Source organism: Sturnira hondurensis, unplaced genomic scaffold (genome assembly GCF_014824575.4).
Source record: "Sturnira hondurensis isolate 20B ecotype Veracruz unplaced genomic scaffold, ASM1482457v3 Scaffold0021795, whole genome shotgun sequence".
In the NCBI taxonomy this organism is placed as follows: domain Eukaryota; kingdom Metazoa; phylum Chordata; class Mammalia; order Chiroptera; family Phyllostomidae; genus Sturnira; species Sturnira hondurensis.
This window is the reverse complement of record NW_028094426.1, coordinates 3268737-3293094: the sequence shown is the minus strand read 5'-3', so window position 1 is coordinate 3293094 and position 24358 is coordinate 3268737. Positions and strand designations below refer to the sequence as shown.

Below are 24358 nucleotides of genomic sequence, written 5' to 3'. Positions count from 1 at the left end.
CAGAGACTGTATATAGGTGCAAAGAAAATGCATGTCCCTTCTCATTCTCTGCTCTCTCTCTGTTTATCTTTTATTCCTAACCCTTTGCACATGGTGCCACATTAACAGAGTATCAATTGTGACCTTCTGTATCTGTGTGCCGTGGCTTTCCTAGTGTTTTGGCCCCCTTTTAACTACTGTACCACCAACACCTGAACAGCCTCTGGCACCTTGTTTGTGCTTAATACGTGTACTTGTTGACTGAATGAATAAAAGACACTCACTTCAGTCCCCTACATTCTTGGCTTTTATCATTTGACTTTTAAAAATGCTCTTTCTGCCCTGGCTGGTGTGGCTTAGTGGAATGAATGCCGCCTGCGAACAAAAGGGTCGCCAGTTCGAGTCCCCCGTCTAAGTCCCTGGTGGGGGCTGTGTGGGAAGCAAACACACACTGATGTTTCTCTCCATCTCTTCTCCCTCGCACCACCTCTCTAAAAAGAAATAAAATCTTTTAGAAAATAAAAAATAAATGCTCTTTCTGAGAATTTCTGCAATGGCTTCCCATCTTGCCCCAAAATTATGTCTTGGGGTTCTCTTCTGAAGGTTCGGAGGCATTATTTGTCACCACCTCTAGGGTGACACACACATTCTTGCTTGGGCCTTCCTCCGCCACAGCTTCACAGACCCCTCTACTCAGACCTTTCCTTCCGTGCCAATTGAACTTGATTCCCCCCCTCAGCCTAGCCAAATACTTTTCCCTTCCTTTCGATCCTTTATGACCAAATCGAGTCAGTTCAAATTTTCTTATTTTACATAATCTCCCAGAAGTAACCCTGAAATTCCATTTTGTGAATTCACTACTGTAGAATGTAGCATTCTCTTTTGCACAAAGTGTTCGAGAACATTTTCCAAAGTGGTTTTTCTTTCTTATCACTATAACCACACTTCCTCCCCTCTTAAAGACCTTTCAACTTCTATTTTTAAGAAAGGCTTTTATAATCGAGCAAATTATATATTTTAGTTCTGGGGTTTTTTTATTTGAGCAAAACACTGATGATGTTACTTCCATCAGATTTACTTAGGAAACTCTAAAAAATATACAAACACCTGAAACATCCACAAAGAAAGTTTTATTAAATTTCCCCAAGTTTCTTCTTATTGTTTCTATGTATACAAGTAGAAAGCAAATCTGAATAGATTTTATGTCCTCAATATTAAGCTACCCCTTTAATTAATTTGCAGAAAATTCCTATGGAAAAATATTTGTTGAAGAGTAGAGGTAAGAGAGCTCATTGATTCAATAGCCACTATTATTCCTTTCTTTTATTAACATTACCAGTTTTGCATAAAAGTTGCTAAGTATTCAAAAATACTGTTTATCACTGTCCAAGGACCTCAGTTGCTCTGGAGGGACCTGTGGCTTGCCCAACCAACTGAATCTTTGCTTAGTGTTAAGACCCAATACCATCTGACATCACCCAAACTGCCAAACTGCATTTCGTGTTTCAGTATAAATCTCAGCTCCCCTTAGGGATTTTCACTGACTGACACCCATTGGCTCAACAAGATCATGCAATAACTTTCTGAAGTATTTACAAATTATAGAACAGTCTCTTAACTCCTGGTATCTGATATACCTGCCTAGAAAGTTGCTTGAGTGCTTTGTGAGATATTAAATTGTGACTCCAAAAACATAGGCAAAACAAAGTTAGCATATAAAAAAATAGGCATGCATACCCTTGGACCCAACAATCTCAATTCCAGTCATTTACCCTAAGGAAATAATCAGGGATGCACTGTTTATAGTAGTAAAAGAATTGCCACCAAGATCAGCATACAATAATATGATTTCTTTCTTTCTGTAAGATTTTATATATTTATTTTTAGAGAGGAGGGAAGGGAGGGAGAAAGAGGAACATCAGTGAGTGGCTGCTTCTTGTATGCTCCCAGCTGGAGGACCTGGCTCGCAACCCAGGCAAGTGCCCTGACCAAGAATTGAACCGGTGACACTCTGGTTCACAGGCCAGTACTCAATCCACTGAGCCACACCAGCCAGGGCTGATTTCTTAAAAAACTGTAATACATAGGCATAATAGAATTCAATTTAACTTCATATATGGAACTAAAATTATTTCAATATGAAAAAGCAAATGATGTATTAAATGAAAAAAGCACATGAAATTATGTATAATACCATTTTGTTAGGCAATATATTTACCTAAAAATATATAGATGCTTTCAAAATATTAAAAGTTGAGACATCAAAAATTAACAATGGTCAGTGTTGGAATCATAGGCCTGTGCTTTCTTCTACTTTCAGGTTTTTCTTCTTTTATAAAAGTATTATACATTTTAGGGAGATTTTAAGATTATGTGTGTGTGTGTGTGTGTGTAATTTGGAGTCCCTGACAATTATTTAATTATTTTCTTTCTTTCTTTTTTGTTAAAAAAAAAAAAAACCAAAAAACATTTCTTCCCCACCTCTGTGTTGCTTAGGCCCACACATACTGTCAGGAACATCTCCCTTGAATTTCATTTGTTGACTCCAAATGGCAGAATTTAGTCTCTTCTAGCCATTGAGACCTGACGTGGTTCCTTGAGCTGATTGAAATAAGATGACATTTTAACAGAAAGAAGCCCTTACCTGAATATCAGTCAGTTTGCCCACGATCCGGTTTGCCAGCTTAGGCCCGTTCTCCATAGACGGGATGTGTAGAGTCTGAGAAAGAACACCGGACACGAGATAGCTTGAGAATACTCACGTACACAGTGACAACCAATGAGATGCTCGGTGAGGCCGCTGTATTTAGGTGATTCCAGTGAAATAAGGAATGGCCCTATTACAATCTGATTCTGTTAGCTCCTTATATCAAAGCCTCTTCTCTATGCCAAATTTGAATAAAAAGCAGCCAATAATGGGTTGTTCATTGCCCACCAACTGACGACAGAACACAACTGGTTTGTAGACCAGTCTTTGGGCCAACTGAGAAACTAGTAAGCTAGGGATGGCTAAAATAGTGGCTAAACTTAAGAGAACCCTACCTCCTCCAGCATGCCTCAAAGGATAAATGATTGGCCTTCGTATCTAACCCTCTCAGCAGGAAATGAGGACTCAACGATATTTTGCCACACATTAAAGCAAGTCATTTCAGGAACATAAATTAAAGCAAGTGTATGCCTTCACAGAGGGGCTTCTAAACCAATATCCGTTCCTGGGGCCACAACCTCCACAACGCTGGACAGCATGGTTGAGTTCAAGGTTGAGAAAGACTCCGTGACCCTAATTTGTATTTTAGTCATGCCCATCCATGCCTTGCTGACTTGCTGATCATTTGACTTCAGTAGATAGCCCACATTCTCACCTTTCTTATCATGCCCTTTAGGATAATAGGATAATTAGATGTACCCTTTGGCTCTGAGTGCCCTCTAAAACAAGACCATTAAAAACAGGTTAAATTTTATAAATTTCTTATGTCTAGCGGTGAAATCATAATTGGACTTCAAAGTATCTGACCTAATGGCAACCACAGTTCCTTAAAAAGCAGACCAATAACGTATTATCTAGATACCACCATAATAACATATGAGACCGTAGCTTCATAATCAGCACCAGTACTGAATGATGATGAAACCATTCATCTCTACGGAAACGTTCTGTGCCCAGGCTGATGGCAGGAGCCAGTCCCTAAAAGCAAGTTCAAAAACCTCCGGCAATGAAGCAGCCACCATTGAAATCAGCAGGAAAAAAAAAATATCAGTCTGTCAGCTGAGGAAAAATATTTATGATGTTGAACATGAAAACAATAGAATTCATATTTAATATAATTAATTTAGGCCAATTCATGTTTTAAGAACAATACCCACATGACTTAAAGTGATAAAGTTAGCGGATGACGTCAATCATAAGTATTGGATCTTTGTTATAATGTGAAAGCAAAAAATCCAACCAAACATGGAAGAACAGCACTTGTAATTCAGACTGGTTTACGGGGAGGAGGTTTCTTCCAACCAAATGCTCGAATGTCTTTTGAAAGATTTCAGTAAATGCACCAGGCTTGCCAAATAAAAAATTCTGTGAAGTGCTCTAAAATAATAACAACAGCAAGAATAGTAACTGATAAACGTAGGAGGTGATCATTCAAATGAATCTTCCATAACTATTTGCCAATCCTACTCCACTAGTTTGGAAATACTTTATGGAAACTAGAAATTCAAATCTAACTGCTGTTACCTAAACTATCACCCTTCATTTCACATTTCAACATAAATCTTAGCTCCCCTTGGCTATTTTCACTGACTGGCAATCATCAGCTCAACAATGGCTCAACCATTATCCAGTACACTTTACTACCTAGGATAGAAAGAGAAATTACCAACTACTTCTTAGCCACGGAGACTATATACAGGTGCAAAGAAAATGCATGTCCCTTCTCATTCTCTGCTCTCTCTCTGTTTATCTTTTATTCCTAACCCTTTGCACGTGGTGCCACATTAACAGAGTATCAATTGTGACCTTCTGTATCTGTGTGCTATGGCTTCCCTAGTGTTTTGGCCCCCTTTTAACTACTGTACCACCAACACCTGAACAGCCTCTGGCACCTTGTTTGTGCTTAATACATGTATTTGTTGACTGAATGAATAAAAGACACTCACTTCAGTCCCCTACATTCTTGGCTTTTATCATTTGGCTTTTAAAAATGCTCTTTCAGAGAACTTTTGCAATGGCTTCCCATTCCGCCCGCAAATTGTCTTAGGGTCCTCTGACGACTCAGGGTTTGGAGGCATTATTTTCCACTCCTCAATGAGGATGACAGACGCTTTTTAGAGAGCCAGCAGAGAGATGTGGGTGGGAGTCTAGAGACACCTCTTGACCCCAAACTGACAAAAGGCAGGTGTGACGCTTATCCGAGGACAAAGCTGACTCCCCGTCAGGCTGGAGCTTCCACAGAATCACCGGAAAGAGGAGAGTGATTTGCTGATACAGGTTCATGGGGACAATTCACCTCAGTTAATGAAACGCCAAGTTATAAAAAATACATTTTGCATCCCGGGTCCACCTACTATTTTGTTCACACATTAAAAAAAATTCATTATAACCCTGGCTGGTGTAGCTCAGTGGATTGAGCGCGGGTCTGGGAACCACATGATCGCAGTTCGATTCCCAGTCAGGGCACATGCCTGGGTTGCAGGCCAGTTCCCAGCAGGGGACACACGAGAAGCAATCATACATTGATATTTCTCTCCTTCTTTCTTTCCCTTCCCCTCTGAAGATAAATAAATAAAATCTTACATTAAAAATTCATTATAGGCCATGCTTCGAAATGGCAGTTTGGGAGGAAACAGCGTCTTACCTCACCCTCGAACAGTATGTCAGAAACCGGGCAAATGACGCAGGCCGTGCCAGTGCCGAACATCTCCTTCACTCGGCTCTGCTCCAGGGCTGCTGTCAGGTCCCCCATGGTGAGGTGCCTCTCCGACACCTTGAATTCACCCTGTTTGCAAAGAAAAAAAAGGGGGGCAGGATTCAAGGGACATGGAGACATTTTAACCAAAAAAATTTTCACTGTTTGCAATATAAATTTTTTTTAAAAAATCCTATTTCCAAAGAAAAGGCATGCAAGAAAAAAAAAGAAAAGAAAAAGGCCTTGCACAACTACCTTTCTACTTTACATTCCTTTTGAACCCAGATAACATCACGTCATCCTTAGAAGGGAAGCTGAAGAAAGCAATACCATCTTACTGGTAAAACACACTGATGTGCCAAGCAACCTGCTCCAAAGTCACAGCCTCTCTAAACCAGATGATCGGAATAGAAAAGATAAGATGGTCATTATAAAATGCATGGTATATTTTAATACATGTCAGCTTTTTGTTTCTTTTTTTTTTTGGCCTTTTATTTGTCGTCATGGCTAAAGCCTTAGGAGTCACACACGGCAGTGCTGCGTAATTTGTGCTTTACGCTAACAGTGTCTTAGATCCTCTTTGTCATACGAAAGAATATGGTATCCTAACATTAATAATTATAGCCTCCATTTATGGAGCATCCACTACATGCCAAGTTCTTAAGTTTTTACAGTGGGTGTTTTCATCCCCATTTTACAGATGAAGAAATAAAGGGTTGAGGAAGTTGAGTGATAGCCCTAAGGCCACATAGCTAGTAAGTGGCAGAAAGTACATCTGAATTCAGGTCTGATCCAACTTATTCCAAATGTGGTCCTTGCTCTACTGTGTCTTTTACAAAGTAAAAACATGGACTGAGTTCAAATATCTGAAAGATTTCATTATTTTAAAATATCGAAAGTATATTTGGACTTCACTTGAGAGAAAGTGCATTGTATATTTTTTCTTCATAAAGTAAGTTCACTGATTCCATTGACTTTACAGCAGTAATTCCCTCCCTTCTTCTTTGTGCTGTAATAGATTGAATTTTGTTGCAGAATTATTGGAGTGACCTCAACAACTTCTGCTGAACTATGTCAACGGTTTACATGCTCCAGGATAAGAAATAAAAACAAAAAACCAGTAATTTTTAAAGCTATCTGTTTCAGCTATCCATTTAATATGCATTCCTTCATCTGTGTAATTCTTGCTCTTTTACGTTAGTGGTTAAAGTTCAAAGGTTGTCAACAGGCCATTTTAATTAAAGACAACAAAGACTGGATAGATTTAAAAAAATAAAAGAGAGTATTTTTTTAAACCTAGAAACCTTCAACAGATAAAAATGGAAATCACAGCCATTGAGAAGATTCAAAGCACTAGGGGAAGAATGCATCATGCTGTAAGTATGTTATTTGGAAGGGCAGGGGAAAATGCCTATGATAGAAATACGGCTTTTTGCAAGTTTCAATTTATCTTAGTCTATAATTTCAATTATGTTGTTCAAAGGTAAGTAAATTCCAGAAAATCAGCCAAGTTAACCGAAAATAAGCTGAGCTCTGCGTTCTGGAAAAGAAAAATAAGATCTCATAAATATACAGAATTGTTTTTACTCTGCTCACTCTTACTTATCTTTGGACAATTTTCCCTGTCTGGCAAGTCATGGTAACCCCCCACATGCCTCTCTTGGCATTTATGTCTCACTGTTTTAAAATAGCTTTTAAAATAAATTACAGCTAAGGAGTCAAGAAAAAACTTCCCCCATAATAACCTATTTTCATGCTAGCAAATCATTAGTGTGGCAAAGCATTTCCACTTGCAGCTTGTCATCCAACCTTCTGGACTTCGTTGAATTCTTTCTTTAATAAAACAAAAATTACTGAGCTCCGAAACTACATCTTTCCAACTGCAAACATATTTAGGACAGGGCAAGCTGTTTGAAATTATACAAACAGTTTGTAAATGTCATGCCCAATGTGCCAGCCGGCATGTGGCAGTTGTGCTATAAATAATTCTACAAAACCCTGTAGTAGACAAGGCCCAGTTCCTCTATTTCCAAAGTCTTTTCCAGAGAGACTATGCTACTACTCTCCCAGATAATGGGTGTGTTTCGAAACATTTGCCCCATTAGTACAGTTTGAGCACAGCTTGCTCAAAGCCTTTTCAAGGGCCCTGAACATCAGTTTAACACATGGGTCAAAAGTGGGACCCAAGAACCCTTGCCAGATAACCAGCTCATTCAACATTCATCTTGAGTATGTTACAGTGTTATTTCCAATACCAAACAGGTTAACATGCTTGCTTGTGTCGCAGGAATCAGAATGTCTACTGAAAACAACGGTACACTTGCTTGAGTGTTTTGGTTTTAAAATAGGCATGTGTGTGAATTTGGGAGACCAGGGGGCAGGAAGGAAGGAAAAAGAAGGCAGCTAAACTAATAATGTCATGTTAGTAAACATTTATATCGGTAAAATTCTTGAATTTCTTCACGAAGCATGGTTACACTGGATAAATAGAGGAAGAGAAGAACTATGCATCACTCACTGCCACGTGGAAACGATACACTTAGACTCGAAAAGTTAAGGACTGGCTAAATGGAAGTATACAAAGTATAAACCAGGTGAGCTGGTAGGAGACGCCAGATACAGAGCTTGAGACTAGTACTGGAATACTTCTTCACTAGGACAACCTGCCAAACAGGTTCTCTCTGCCCACCTTATAAACAACACTTATTTGCTAGTCTTGCCAAAACACCCCTAGAAGAGTTCTTTTCACTCAAATTAAGATTAAAGATTAGATATCATTGGTTGCAACTACAGGATACTATTTCAACACTAAGCTGAGCATACTGTGATTTTTTTTTTCATGCTTATAAAAGTTGTTCACGTCAAAGACCCACCCACTTGCGAGCCAGGTCCAGAACACTCTGCCTTGTCACTCCTGGAAGAATGATGCCATCTAGTGGTGGAGTTGCCAGTTCTTCCTCTGTCAATTAGAAATTGGAATATTTTCAAACTTTAACTGTATCAGCCATGCCTTATATCAGTAGCCATTAAAAAAAAATCCCTGCTTCTTACAATTTTGCTAGTAATAAACATGGGGATAATGTTACTATTTTGCACTGCCAATTTTTCAAATCTACTCACACTTCAGGTAGATCTTTGTTAAAAGAAGAAAAAGAAGTTGAGGGGTGAAAGGAAAAAGAAGAAAAAGAAAAGAAGGCAAGCCATTCATCTAATCATCTTTCATGTATCTGCAACCGGTAAAAAAGTGAGGTGGTTTTCCACTAAAAAAAAAAAAAACAGTAGAGTCCCAGAAAACACAAGAGGAATATCTGAAGTCATATTTTACTTTAGTGGATTAAAGATGATTAGTAATTAGAATAATATAGATAGGATCTTACTAAAGAACAGTGGTCATTGCCAAACCTTTTAAGAATGCTGTGGAGGAGCCCACCCCTGAGAAGTGTGGATGCCTGTGCTTGCTGGCCACTGCTCCCACACTATCCTTTGACAAATATCTCTCTAAAGTAATTTTTAAACTGTAAAATTACTACCTATGTCATATATGGAGTTGCTGACTTCACCCTATAAGATTCAATGTAATGGGCTCAGGATGGGCTCAAGCATCCTTGTGGCTAACAAAAAAAGGGGGGGGGAAAGAAATCTAAAAAATCAGCACAAAATTTCAGAGATGACACAGAGAGCCAAGGCCGCTGAGACACTGGTCCACTCAAGACAGACCATGGGCACTCCACACCACCCTGAGGCTTGGCATGAGGGCCCGTCTCCAAGAGCCAGTGTGGTCTGTCAGCCACAAACACTCCTTAAAGAAGGAACTCTCCGATAGCCAGCTTTGTCCTCTCTTCCTCGGGTGTGGCCCCCAGAAATCTTCCTCTTTTGAGAAATTCAAGCCTAACTCATTCATTGCTTTATGAAGATGTTAAAGCCTATAACAGACGATGTGTGGCCCACTGTATGTTTGTAGAGGAATTCACAGGGTGTGCTTGAAAGGATCACCAGGTGACAAGAGCAGGTGAAGAAATCATAATTGGTGTCTCTGAACTCCCGCAAGCCATGCTGTGCAGCTAACAGGGACTTTGGAAATCACCCAGTGCAATCCTGATTTTACAGAAGAAACTGAAGTCCTCTAACATGAGCAACTTGTAAGGTTGGTGATACTGGGGGATGGACCAGAAGTGTGACAACACAGGGGTCTCTTTCCCTCTCCCTTAGTACACTGAGGTCAAGGCTGGCCTATTCCACTGCAGTCACATCAGACATCCCCAGCAAATAAGCCGTCTAGAAGACCAAAACTCTACATTTACTCCCATGTCCCCCAAACCCAAACATTCTCCCTGGCTCAGGGTGGCGAGTACTAAGTGTTTTTGCATTAAAAAATTTAAATAAATAATCCTCTTTGCTAGGATACGGCAGTGTGACTTTTTTTTTGAATTTTGTTTTTAAAAATCATGTGCTGAAAACCGCTTTCTGAAAAGAGGAAAATTTGGTCTTGGCAATGTCCTTGGGGCTACTTGTTATTATGTTTGAAATGTTACTCTCAAAAAATAAACCTGTGCTTTGCAATAGCTAGCTAGCTCGTCACACAAATGTGTGGATCTGCATGTGTGTGTGTGTTGATATGCAAACACACACCACACATGCAGAAAACATACTTCTGGTGCCCCCAAACTGGACCTTTCCGAAAGCATACTGAGCTCTAAGACTCCATCAAGTTCCATGCAAACGGCGGCCCCGTGTGTTCGAATGCCACTCTGTGAAATATATTTAACACCCAAACTGTAACCACTAGCCTGAGGTCAAGGAACAGAACATCTGTTTCTCTGGTTGCCAGACAGAGATGATGACAGGACAACGTTTGGGTGAGAAATATTCATTTTCCTCTGCAACCACAAACATGCTTACAGGAGCCAGAACTGGCTCCAGATTGCCCAACATGAGGAAAACAGAGCCTACAAATGTAGCTTGTTTTTGACAGAAAAGCCATTTTTAGGAGCTGAAGAATTTGGAAGCAACAACAGCAGGATTCATCTGTGACATCCCAAAGTCAGGCACTAATGGGAACCAGGAATGTGGGTTTGTGTCGGTACCCCAAATACCCTCAGCACAGTCATTCATTTATTCCACAAATCTACAGATGGGCCCAACTTCATGGTGGTTTGACTTAGGGCTTTTTGACTTTAAGATGGTGTGAAAGTCATTCTCATTCCGTAAAAAACAAACTTTGAATGTTGATCTGTTCCCAGGCTGGAGCTGTATGCACTGCGACACTCTCTCCCAGTGCGGAGCAGCGGCAGTGAGTCACAGCTCCGCGTCAGCTGCGTGGTCCCGAGGGTAAATGGCTGGCACTCTACGTGCACTGTGTCACCAGCGCTTTTTGGATGGGGGGCTCTGAGCAAATTTAAGGCAGGCTAGGCTAAGCTCTGATGTTTGGTAGGTCAGGCGTATTAAACGCACTTTTAACTTTATTTATTTTCAATTCAATGGTGGGTTTATCAGGACGAAACTCCATCCTAAGGAGCATCTGTATATTGGATGCCTACCACCTGCAGTCGGCTATCAATGCACAAAGGATACAGCAGCGAGCAGAACTGATAGAACTCCCTGCTTGCTTTCTAATAGATGGAGGCAAATAATTATTATGCTAAACAGTATGTTAGCCCATGGAGGAAAAAAGAGAAGAGAAAAAGTGACAAAGACTGGGACACGAGGGGCAGGAGTCGGCCATCTTTATTAAGGTGCTCAGTGAAAGCCTTCCGGAGAATGGGAGATGCGGGCAAGGACTTGCAGTGTAGGAGGCAGCCCGCAAAGCCAGTGGGCCCTGGAGGAAAGAGTGCTCCAGGCAAAGTTGGTGTAAATGCCTGATGCCCAAGGGGTCGCCCAGGGCCTGAGCAGACTGAGCAGCATCAACACTCATTGCCATGACTGTTCTCCCCAACTGTCTATGAACTCAAACACAGTAACAGTCCAATGCTCCGGGTGGCTCTAGGGTCCAGTGCAAGGTAAAAATGGTTCCAACAGTGAATAGCAAGTGTATGTCTTAAATTACTCATCGACGAAGCGGAAGAGAGAATTGGGTCTGTGTGGCCGCACCGCCGGGGTGCGGCTACTGCAGTCAGAAGCCACACGTGACGAAACACGTGCTTGCACGGCGCTGCCCCGTGAACAGACGGTCCACCTGACCGACCTTCCTGGGGCAGCTGTTTGTCCAGAAGAATCGGGGAAAGTGGGCACTCGTAGAAGACAGCAGGGTATCCCTCAAAGAGCTGGGCTTTTACCTGTTGTCAGCAAAGCTTGTGAAAATCAGTATTTTGTGGATTTTCAACTTATTATTCTCTATATTTTCATAAAGCTACATGGTTAAATCCAAGTTACTGTAGAGTTGCCTCAATGTCTTCTTTTGGTTTTAACCCAAAGGTTACTCCTAACATGCGACTAACTCTTCTCATAGTACTGTCCAAACATGTATTCCATTTCCTTTCTCCTTACTTCAGCATTTATTTAATCCATTATTAGGTGAATATGCTCAAATTGAAGGGGGCACATTCACATTAAACACTGAAGTTATCTCAGGCCACCATAATCTGAATAATAACTCTTAAGATCTTGTATATTTTATAAGAATCAGAAGACAAATTCACTCATTTCTATTCTGACCTTTAAAAGCCATAGTGGAAATGGTCCATGATAAGTGTTTGTATAAGGAATAATTTTTCACCCAGACTGTTTCTGGTTAAATCATGTAGCTCTGATTCAGACTGTGCTTAAATCCTGACATCTCCCATTCAGAAAAAATGATGTGACCCTTCTGTCTGATGTAATTGTTTTTGTTTGGAGTTGTGTGGGTTTTGGGAGGGGGATGAGAGTAAGAGCAGGCAGGTGGGAAGAAGGAGTTGAATCAATCCATTATCTGCTACGTGCAGAGTTCAACACTGGTTGTCATCTTTCGAGCACAGATTTTGATATATGTCATATGCAGTAACTCAAATTTAGAAATCACAAATATTCTGGTATAAATGATATTTTTAAATAGTGCCAAGTATACACAGCAGGCATGGAAGAATGAGTATGATCTGTATCTGCCTCTTCACATGCCAAGGATTACCAACGGCCAATCCCAGGACACAGTGTGCTCACACCTTCGTTTATTCCACCTCTCACTGGAATGCAAGGCTCAATCTTACTAGTCTCTGCAACTAATGCTCAGATTGGCATCTGGCTCTAGTGTCAACCACGAGTCACCATTTTTCTCTATTTGTAGCCAAATTTTTAAAAAGCAATAGAGACTACTCCAGCTACTTCAAAATAAAAATTTCATTTAAAATTTTATTTGAGCCCTGGCTGGTGTGATTCAGTGGTTTGAGTGCAGGCCCGAGAACCGAAGGGTCACTGGCTTGATTTCCTGCCAGGGCACATGCCTGGGTTGCAGGCCAGGTCCCCAGCAGGGGGAGCTCAAGAGGCAACCACACGTTGATGTTTCTCTCCCTCTCTATCTCTCTTCCCTCCTCTCTCTCTAAATATAAGTAAATAAATAAATACATCTCAAAAATACATACATACATACATACATAAATAGAATGTTATTTGAAACCAATTACTAGACTCTACAAGTATTGGGAAATTATTCAATAACATTTTACATTTATATACTCAGTACTGTGAAATTAACAGCCTCAAAATGCAAACAAACCTAAAAATGTTTTTAAAATATTTTATGACTATTAAAATTCTACTAGAAATAAATGTATACATCTATATTCTCACCCCCCCCCATTATTGGCCATTTAATTCAATACCACAGACACTGAACTTCACTGAACTCATATGGGCTCTTGGCAACTAATAGTAAAAAAGAAAATAGCAAAGAGACACAATGAGCATTCAGAATATTAAAGACACTAAAGAAGTACTGATTTTTATAGTGGACATATGAGTATATTAATAGACTTAAATGAACCAGGATCTAAGTACAATCCCAAGATAGAGCAGTATGTCTTTACAAATAGTGTTCTTCAACCAAGCTGAGCTCCAGAGTACATCTGCAAGGCTCCCGAGACATTCCGAAAATATGTATGAAGGGCAACAATGGTTGAAGGAACTGTAGCAGGGAAGTGTACTAAATGTCACATCAGCAGAATCAGTGGACTGTGTTTATTACTATGACATTTCATTCACAGTATGTGGTGTATGGCCATTGAACTGGTCTGAGAGCTATCTCCAAACACAAGGGATTTCCAACCAGAAAAATGTTAAAGATAGTAAAAGGGGTAAGGCAGCAAATCTTCAAATTGTGTGGATTTAAATTCCCCAAGTTGACATCTCAATAATAAGTACATCAAGAGTCAAAACAATAAAAAACCAAACCATCACAAATTCTGTAAACTCACAATCTATTTGGATGGCAAAACCACAGTATTCTTAGACATTGGAATTGTGCTACTTATTCCCTTGTTCTGAGGTTCTAGTTCTTATCTTCCCAAACCCACTGAAAATGATTGAAGAAGAAAAAAACAAGTAGGGAGCTGACATCTGAGTACATTACCTCCATCTTCATTTATCCAGTAAAGGAAAAGATTCATAGTTCCCACTTCCGTTATCTGGTTATCCTCTCCATAGAGCCAGAGAACCTGCTGGCACCCGTTACCCAAGGCTTCGTACTGGGCAAGAAGCGATGAGCCGTAATTCCTTTTAAGAAATAGGAAACATACTGATTACGAATATACTTCAGCCTTTACCCCATTTTTATGCTAGAATACTCGTCTTTAATTCACACATGGATGTAATCAGTGCACTATGTTCTTAATATACATATACTCTCTAGTTAACAGCGTAACATTAAATTAGAACCTAAATGAGCTAACTGCACTGATTTGAAAGAGAGAGAGAGAATAAAGCAAATTGTGGAACTCTAACTTGAAAAGTCGAGATACGAGAACACAGACAAATAGCCAAATTAACAAACGTTGAAAGTTAGTATTTTTTCATCTACCAAACAATGTTACATGCATTATTTCATTTAGATCTCGCACCAGTACTGAGTCAGCTCCTATGACTGTTTCCGTAATTCAGATGAGAAGCTGAGGCTTAGAGAAGTAACTTGTATCAAGTAATAGCAATTAAGTAGAAGAACATCAAGTCTGTGCTCTCTTAACTGAGATCTTTCAATATACCTAAGAAATGTCTACATTCCTGAAAATGTGGGACAAGATGTTAAAAATCCATATTTTAACAAAAAAAGTATTCTCAAAGCCTGTTTTCCTCAACCTGCACTCTTTATCTTGAGTTATTCAAAAATCAAAGGAACATGATACATCTTCCTAGAATGGCAAATTAGTTTGATAATATTTTTAATTTTTTTATTTCAACTTAAATGGCATATATTGCAAGGTATAAACGAATGTTTAAAATAAAACATGAGAGTCCTTAAGTAACTGTGATGCTTACTTGACCCTCTGCCCCTGCTTATATAATTCTCTTTCCTTGGCTTTCAGAGGGCATGAGCAAACAAGTTTGAAAAGCATGACCACATCACTGTCAAGGCTAGGAAATAAACCCAAGACCCACTATTGCACAGCGAAGCTCCCAGAAGTACACAAAAACAAGCAACTGCCGAACATAAAATAACTACAACAAAGCAATAATGTTATCTTCCACAAAATACCCTTCTAGGCCTTTTAAGTGGTCACTTTTACATATGGGCAAGATGAAAATGTAAAGTTTTGCCTAAGTAAACATGTCAGTTAAGCACAAGAGCCACACAGTACAGTGACGATCTGCCATTGTCGCCCGCACAGCAGCCATTCTCACCTGCACGGCTTCCATTCCCTCCACAGTTTCCATGGCATTTCGGGTGCAAGCAAGGCATTCTGCTTGGGTTGACAGTCTAGCACCTTGCCCTGCACAACTGAATGAAAGGGTGGGTGTGTAACCTAAGCTGCTCGTGTAAATCCTTCTTTGAGTTCATTTTAATCTTTAGGATGTGAAAGATAGTGTTTTCTCACTTCAAGGACGGGGGCTGCTTATTTACAATGATGTAGCCTGGGGTCTACTGTATCCCGGATCACCAGCCTTCACAGGAGAGGACACCTGAAATTGGAGAGCCCTAGGCTAACACTTAGCCAGACACTAAGCCAGACACACTTAGTCACACAGACAAGAGCTGGGGGTGGGAGGGGGGTTGGTAGGACACATGCAAGGGCATACGAAACCCGGCAACCACAATATGAGCCCTCCACGGATCCACTGCTGCCTCCCTACCCAGATGAGCCAATCAGTCCTTTTCCTGCTCAAAATGGCTTGAGTTGGTTTTCTAACTTGCAACTGAAAGAATGTTGACTAAGAACAATTCTAGAAAGCTATGAGAAATAAGCATTATACTCCACGGTTATCGCAATCTGGGGCATGAGAAGGTTTACTCACGTGGAGGTAATATAAGAGTCATCAAAAAAGGACATATGAAAAGATGCTCAATGCCACTAATCATCAGAGAAATAAAAATTAAAACCAATATCTATCAGATTGGCTCTCATCAATAAATCACCAAACAGCAAGGGCTGATGAGGATGTGGAGAAAGGGGAACCTTTTTGCACTGTTGGTGGGAAGGCAGACTGGTGCAGCCACTGTGGAAAGCAGTATGGGGACACCTCAAAAAATTAAAAATGGATCTCCCTTTCAGCCCAGTGATCCCACTTCTGGGAATATACCCAAAAGAACCCAAAACACTAATTCAAAAGAACATAAACACCCTGATATTCATGCAGCATTATTTATAATACCAAGATACGGAAGCAGCCCAAGTGTCCATGAATACATGAGTGGATAAAACAACTATGGGACACGTACACAATGGACTCTACTTGGCAGTGAAAAAGAATAAAATTTTACCCTTTACAACAGTACGCATGGACCTGTAGAACATTATGCTAAGTGCAATCAGCCAGTCAGAGAAAGACAAATACCATATGATTTCACTCATATGGGGCATCCAATGAACAAACCGAACTAACAAGAAAAATGGGCACAGACTTACAGCACAGGAGAGCAGGATGACAGCTGGAACAGGGGGTTGGGTTAAGGGATGGAGGTATTGAACAAAAAGGAAAAAAGACTCGTGCGTGGGACAACAGTGAGGATTGCTGGGGGAGGAGGCTGTAAGGTGACTAAATAATAATAGGGAAAAAACACAGGAAGGTTTTCAAAATGCAGATAATAAAATATAAATTATTGGTTAATCTAAAGATGATACAATTTTGTCATGTAAGGCTTTTATTAAATAAAAAATTCACACAACCTTTATTTAAAATTGATAATGAATAGGCAGTAACTGAGTTACATTATGAATAGATTGGAATAGTGAGTGTTAACCCAGCTTTAGGGGGAATCCAGCAGACAGCCTGGATGGCGGGCCATCCTGAGGTCCAGGCGTAGCTCCTGCACTTCTCCTCTTTGGTTCTGTGTGAACTCAGGTCACAGTTTTTGGCGCACTGAATTCATCTGACAAATGAAAACTCTTGCTTTATATAAATACTACATAGGGTTATATGCAGAAAGTAAAATAATAATAAAAAGCTAAGAAACAGGCTACATAAGGCTCTACTATGTAAAAAAAAATGTGTAACGATTATAATTGACTTTTTTCTAGTTCACAGATACAACTGTTGAGATTTTACCATATCGGACGATAGGTAAATTATTTTTCTCATAGTAAAATTCCATTTTTTTTTTACAAAAACACATGTAGAATTTTCACAGTATGAATACCTAGCCTTTAGAAGAACCTCCTAAAAACACACACACACTTTTGAGAGTATGGCAGAGTTAAAACTACGGCCCCTCAGCAACATAAAGCTGCAAGGGCAGAAAAGAGAATTAAGGCACACTATTTAAGTGCATTGAAAGGAAAGGGGTTTTTGTTTGATTTAATTATCATATTCTATACATGGTATTTTTTTTTCTAAACACGTTTTTTCTCAAAATTTTCTGTTTTATTAACGTCCTCAGGGTAAGTGATACCATAACAATATGCATATATTTGGGTTCACTCCCATATACCGCCAATATTCAAAAAAGAAACACATTTCCTTGGAGGAAAGAGAAAAATGAAAAAATCTACATAAAAATTTTTAATGTAATTTTATTTATTTTTAATATTTTTTATTTATTCATCTTTAGAGGGGAAGGGAAGGAGAGAAGGAGAGAAACATCAATGTATGGTTGCCTCTCATGAGTCCCCTGCTGGGAACTGGCCTGCAACCCAGGCATGTGCCCTGACTAGGAATCGAACCACGATCGTGTGGTTCGCAGACCCGTGCTCAATCCACTGAGCTACACCAGCCAGGGCTTTAGTGTAATTTTAAATATAACAAATATCAGAGAAGAGATATTAAAGACATTTCTCCAAAAGAGTAAAAAAGCCTCACAATATCAGCTATTGTCTGTTGAGAGATTCCTACCTACCAGACAGGGTACTAGGTACGTAACCCCATTATTTCACTGGTTCATCATAAAACAAGCCTAGACTTTATCACACTTTTGAGGGTTGGCAGGCAAACAGGACTTAATCGTATAAGATCACAGAGATAAAACTGTATGAGTCCCAGAAATCACACTCTCAAGCCCACGCCCTTACTCACTGCCAGGTTCTAACACCACACTTACTGAGAGCTTTCCATATGCCAACCACGGTGCTGGGCACGCCTCACAGGGATGGTGGGTATCACCGCCCTGATTTTATAAAGGAGGGAACTGAGGCTTAGAGCAGTTAAGTGGCATGCCTAGGGCAGTTCCGTTTTTAAGCCAGGTCTTTCTAACTTCAAAGCACGCACTCCAGTGAAGAATAAGAATGCAAGAAAAAACAAAATTAAGATGTGGGGAAGGGGCAGGCCTGATGCTTCCAACTTACAGTATTTCTCAGACCATAAGATGCATTGAGGTTTTAGAGGAAAACAGGAAAAAAAATTTTTGAAGCAAAAAATGTGGTAAAATATTTAATAACATAAATAACATACTATTTCACCAATGTTAGTGTAAACAGAACTCAACAGCAGCATTAAGAACCATGATTCCTCTGAAATTTGAGGGAAAATAAGTGCATCTTACAGTCCGAAAAATACAGTTAACTAAGAAACTAAGATATTGCCTAGGAATGAATATGCTCCTACGATGAAAGACCATCTGGCTCAGTATTTCTCAACTCTGGGGGGCACATTTTAAAAATTCTGGTGCTCAGGCTATATGCCAGACCCACGAGCAGCAGGACCCAGACATTAATAGCAGGCACAGCTCTCTGGGTGATTTCAGTGTGCAGCCGCAGGTGAGGAGTGGGCGCCAGAACTCTCCTTAAGTTGTGCACCATCTATTACTTTTCTCATGTCTATTTAGAAACAAAAGGATATTATCTCTGAGAATTTCAAAATAGTGGAATCATCTTAGAATTTTAAAAAATCCTCTCTCTCTCAGATGAACTTAGAAAATGTTCGAGCTACTGAGATTCAACAGCTCTTTAAGTAAATGCCGATTGATGCCAAAGGTCCTTAAAAAGGCTTAGAAAGTAACTGTTGAGTTAATTAGGTTTAGAGAATATGCAATCATATGTCTATCTAAAGTTGCTGCCAAAATGTCCCTACCAGGCAAACAGGTAGACACTAAATGCAGAATTGCTTGTTTCCCTTGCACTCATCCAGGCTGGAGGTAGGGAGCTCTAGAACTCCTTGGAAACAACAGGTGTGTGGGTTCCAAGTCTATTCTTTTGGTTATTCCTTCCCACTGGTGATCCTTGCTTTTACGTGTATTTATGAGACCAAATACTTTTCTCTCAAGGAGATTTCAAGTCAACCTCTTCTGATCTGCTCTACCTAAGCCTAGTGAGTCAAAATATTAATTAAAAAAAAATACTTTAGCCCTGGCAGGTATAACTCAGTGAATTGAGTGCTGGCCTGTAAACCAAAGGGTCATCAGTTTGATTCCCAGTCAGGGCACATGCTTGGGTTGCAGGCCAGTTCCCCAGCAGGGGCGGGTATGCAAGAGGCAACCTTACATTGATATTTTTCCCCCTCTTTCCCCTCTGTCTAGAAATAAATAAAACCTTTAAAAAGTAAATAAATAAATAACAACCAGCCCACATAGAAAAACTAAAGACATCCCTGCAATTTCTCAATGTCTCCATGTTAATTTTTTCCCTAGGCAGGTAGGGGGAGCTAGAAAGCAAGACATAAAGAAGAAAATCTATTTTAAAGTATGACCTCTTTATCAAGATTGCCGATTTACTGTGGTGTGCACTCTAAGAGAAGTTTTAACAAAGTATCACACAGAGGATATGCCGTGCATATGATGAAGTCTGAACAAGATAAACAGAAACCAAGGGAGTAAACAGAAGTCGTTTCAACCTGGTTAGCAGAGTACATCTAGGAAGGGGCGCTCTAATCCAGAAGGAAAAGTGACCTCTTGGTTTAACAAACCGAACTAGGATTTCTTTATCTATTGACAGAATGCAGTTTCCACATTGAAAACAGGGATGATAGGACATAGAATTTTATAACTTTTTTTAGGTAAAAAAATAAAGAAAGACAACACAAGGATCAAAGCTAGCTTCAGCATCTCTCTGACATCCCAAGGAGTACATCCCTCAACTCTCCCAGGGTTTCCTGAATCTACATGTTGCACCTGGGCCCAGAATATTGCCACTGAGTACCCTTGCAGGGCCGCTGCTGCCCCGGATACATGATGCACAGAAGCACTGGTAGTCACAAAAGAAGAGTCCACACTGGTTAATGCAGCTACTCTTGCTCACCCGTAGGGGCATTCCCCAGTCACGGCCAAGCCCACCCCAGACATTGTCTAACACGTTTCAAATGCTCTTTCATTTCCAGCCGGCTACATATGGCCTATGAGACTGGCCTGACAGAGCCAAAGCAGGGCTGTCCCCCAGCCAGTTGGCAGCAGGTACGGCTACGATCTGTGGCAATGAAGACAGCACTTCAATGAAGCAGGCACATTCCCCAGACAGGACTCCCTGGAGCGATCGGAGGGCCTTGGCCCCAGCACCAGGTGCTCTTTATTGCCAACTGACAGCCTGCAGTCAGGGGACCAGCATCCAGGGGCAGTTCATTCAAAGCACCAATTTAAACGATGCTTACAGAACACCCAGTGTTTCTCCCTATAAAGGGCCACAGGTTTTCCTTCAAACAACTACCCCAGTGAAAACACTGAAAACTAAACACAAAATAAAAACGAGCATTTCAAACGGAATGTTACTATATGTATTTGTATTGAAGTGAAAAGGCAACTAAATGGTCATGAGGAACTCTTTCCTTAAGACAGACACACAGACTTACTTACCCTCCCATCTTACAGTCCCCGGTCCCTCCTTTCCAGGCTCGTACAAACTTCGGATTGGCCCACAGAGACACTGGCTTAAAGGCTTCCTTTGAAAAGTAAGGTCCCACTGGGCTCAGGATCACAAAGATCATCGCTTTTGTAGGCTTCTTGACTCCAAGAGAAGGCTGCAATAAAGGAGGAGTACACACAACTGTCCATTTAAAATGTCGACACCAGTCTCAGAATCTAGGGCCAATCTGCGACTATCTCCCAAAGGGGCCATCTAAGGACAGGAGCTGTTACTTCTAACATTGACTTACTCGAAGTCCGGCAGTCTCCTAACAAGAAAACACAGAGAATTGAGTGCATACATTTCATTTTGGTTTGCTTTCTGAGTGGTTTTGATTTTAGAGGAAAATCAAACATGTCCATTTTTATTTTAGTAGGGTTTTTAGAGAAAGATATTTTTAACAACTAGCTAGATAACCCCTTTCAATGTTGCATTGATTGGACATTGAAAAAGAGAAGAACTCAGACTTGGTTTTAGTCTTTGGGAGTGAAATATAATATTTGCTTCTCTAACTTCACCTTCTGCTTCCACATGCATGACAGGTACCAGACAGTAACAGCGTAGCTACGCTAGAGGTGAAGACACCAGACAAGATGAATAGATCCCACAAAAGGCAGATAGGACTCAGGAACTTTTGTCATGAATGGCAAAGACAGAAGCTGGCTTTTGCAAAACATATTCATCATAAGCCAACAGTGCAAAACCATACAAATGCCTTCAGCACAACAGCATTTAAACTAATTACTGTTAGTTCTTGATTAAGGAGAAAAATTGAGAGTCTGGAAGTTTTGAGGGTTATGATATAGGCCACAGAGCTCACTGGGCTGTCTTGTGCCACTCTGGACGCAGGACATAAGAAAACAAGTCAGGACTATTACACTGAGAGTCTCAGAATATAAGATGCTTGTGTTCAGTCTTCATTAGAGTCTGGTCTGGCTGGGTTAGGGTAGGAATCAGTCAGGGCAAGAATGAGAGAAAACTCAATGCCAACAGATTTGTGGCTTTTGTTATGTCTGGTGAAACAGGTGAAAGTAGATCACGGGAATTTTTTTTTCCTGAGTTTTAATTCTATTTCCCACTCCACTACTTTGGCCCTGCTCCCCCTACCTATGCCCAGGTCATCAAGAACCAGGTAGGTCAAAAATTGGTGAGTATAAATAAGTGTATCTGTATATGTGCACACTGATGCCAAGGGAAGCTGACTGAGCTCACATTCCACGTAAACATGAGGACTAGCCTCAGTGACCACACAGCAAATAGATACCAGCTGACGGGTAACCACATTAAAGAAATTAGTCAGCAAGCAACAGGTTTTGTTTGTTTGTGTTTGTTCTTTCATGGGGGCTGAGGCTCCCCTACCAATGAAGAATGAAGAGCCTTAAAGCTTTATTCACCTCTTTTTGGTTTCACCGTTTGGGAGAGAACACCTCAGAATGCACGTACCTGTCTTTCTTTAACGCTTTCATAAGGCCTATGTCTTCTCTGCATTTTTTCACCAATCAGTTGAGTACAACGATCTCTTCCTACCAGAGGAGCTTTAAAACTTAATATTTTATATTTGTATGGGTCCTTATATTGAATAATTAAGAGAAGCTTCTCAACATAATTTAGAAGTACAATAGGCAAGACACAGTCTCTATCTAGCTTCTAAGTTTCTGAACAAAATAGCTTTATTTAGAGATAAGCATTTTATTAGATATTATATAAATTCTTGGACTTTCTTCACTCTGAACTTATATACTTTTTTGCAACCTGCATTACACTAAAAAAAGTAACAATAACTCATCATCACAGAAATTTTTTTCTCAGATAAGTATCTTATTCTTTTCTGTCCCCCAATGTTAACTGACAGGCAAACTTTATGCATTCCACTAGGTGGTAGTAAAGAGAGCACAAGTGGAAAATGGAATAATTCTATGCATTAAATCTATTTATTTTTCTTTGACTTCTCACCCTAGGGTATTTTTCAGTGATTCGAGAGAGAGAGGAATGGGGAGAAAGAGAGAGAAACATTGATGGGTGGCTTCCCATACATGCCCCAATTGGGATTAAACCCAGTTCTTTTGGTGTTAGGGAGGATGCTCCAACCGACTGAGCTGCATCAGCCAGGGAAAATCTATTTCTGAGAAAAAATACCTCAACAAACCTTTAAGTAATACTTCTATTCCTAGAAAGCAGGTAAATTATAGACTAGAGTTTTTCAGTGCTGAAAAAAATGTGTTCATGTGTACTAACATTTTATTTTCTGAAATTTAAACAAGGTTATCACTGATGCTTTACAAAAACTTCAAGTACGGTGTTGATGACTGATTCCTTAGTCACCTTCCTCCTTACAAGATTACTCACATTGACTATCTTTTCATGAAAAGAACTCTGTGACTTGACTGAATGAAAATGGTCACACAGTTTTAAAAATGGGAATAAAGAAAATGTAACTGCATCAGAAAGAGAGCTTGCTGATTGGGTTTCTACCTTCAGGAACCATTTGGGTTTTTTGCCTTAATTCTCCCTTCTGTCCTCAAAGGCGATTTAAATTCTTTAGCAGTATAGAGTTGAGAGTTGAGAGTACAGTTGAGAGTAGTTTACTATATAATATTAATCAAATGGCATAAACATAATTTTATAATGACAAGGTGGGGCTTCTGATCAGATAAACAGAAAGCCATACAAATAGAAAATGTGAACGACAACAGCCGATAAGTTGTATAAATCAGTTTCGGTAAGTCTCATTTCCTCATGAACACTTTGGTTATTCCCCGCTACTAGTTTCTTTGATTATTTTAATACATAAGAAATTAAAGGTTTATATTCCTTATTTCCCATTGAAAATCAGGAATATAAATCTCAGATGCAGCGTATATAACTTCTCAAGGGACCATAATGACTTTGAAATTGAAATTCTGATGTGTACAAAACAGTAACAATCTTATTTTACAAAGGTATTAAATACATACATATTTTGCACAATGTAACAAGGCACTTGTTGTGATGAAAAATAAAGAGACATGTAATTTTCCAAACCCATTGGAAAATTACCACTCTGATTTACTCAGAAAATTAGTTTATAAAAAAGCAGAATGTCGGAAGTGATCTGCATGGTATTAGAAAGAAGTCACTGTGCTGAGAAAAGAAATAAGTCACATGTTTTGGCCTGAAAAAAGGAAAGCACTGTGGTGATGTAAAGGTTAAGAATAATTCTGCCTAAGCAAGGCAAATATAGAGTAGAAATAAGATAACTGGCAACAATGGAAACATTTTTCAAAAAGAACAGCATGCCTCTTTTTTTTAAATTCGAAGAACAACTTATTTTTTTCAATCTCGCCAGTTCTTTAAAAAGATTAGAGGACAGACCCAGGAGAGCGGAGGAGTAACTGGAAGCCACACTAACCTCCTCTGAGAACCAAGCTGGAATTACAGCTCAGTGAGAGAAATCATCCTGCATAACCAACTGAACACTAAGTGGAGAGAAGCCTTATAAACACAGACAGTATACATAGGAAACTATAGACTCCACCGAAAAACTACTCAACCTAATAAGTAATGTGGCAAGACAGTGGGATACAAAGCCAATATTCAGAAACCGAAGGCATTTTTGTA

General features: G+C 39.9%; 1 protein-coding gene across 2 annotated transcripts in view; it reads right to left on the bottom strand.

Moving 5' to 3' along the window:
- The window catches only part of BCAT1 (branched chain amino acid transaminase 1), a 97957-nt gene that overhangs the window by 6218 nt on the left and 67381 nt on the right, over positions 1-24358 (bottom strand). For both annotated transcript variants that reach the window (XM_037033936.1, XM_037033937.1), the window contains exons 6-10: positions 20713-20876; positions 13918-14060; positions 8255-8340; positions 5331-5471; positions 2624-2698 (exon numbers count right to left, since the gene is read on the bottom strand). In XM_037033936.1, coding sequence (XP_036889831.1) covers positions 2624-2698; positions 5331-5471; positions 8255-8340; positions 13918-14060; positions 20713-20876 — 609 coding nt within the window. The remainder of the gene's footprint in view (positions 1-2623; positions 2699-5330; positions 5472-8254; positions 8341-13917; positions 14061-20712; positions 20877-24358) is intronic.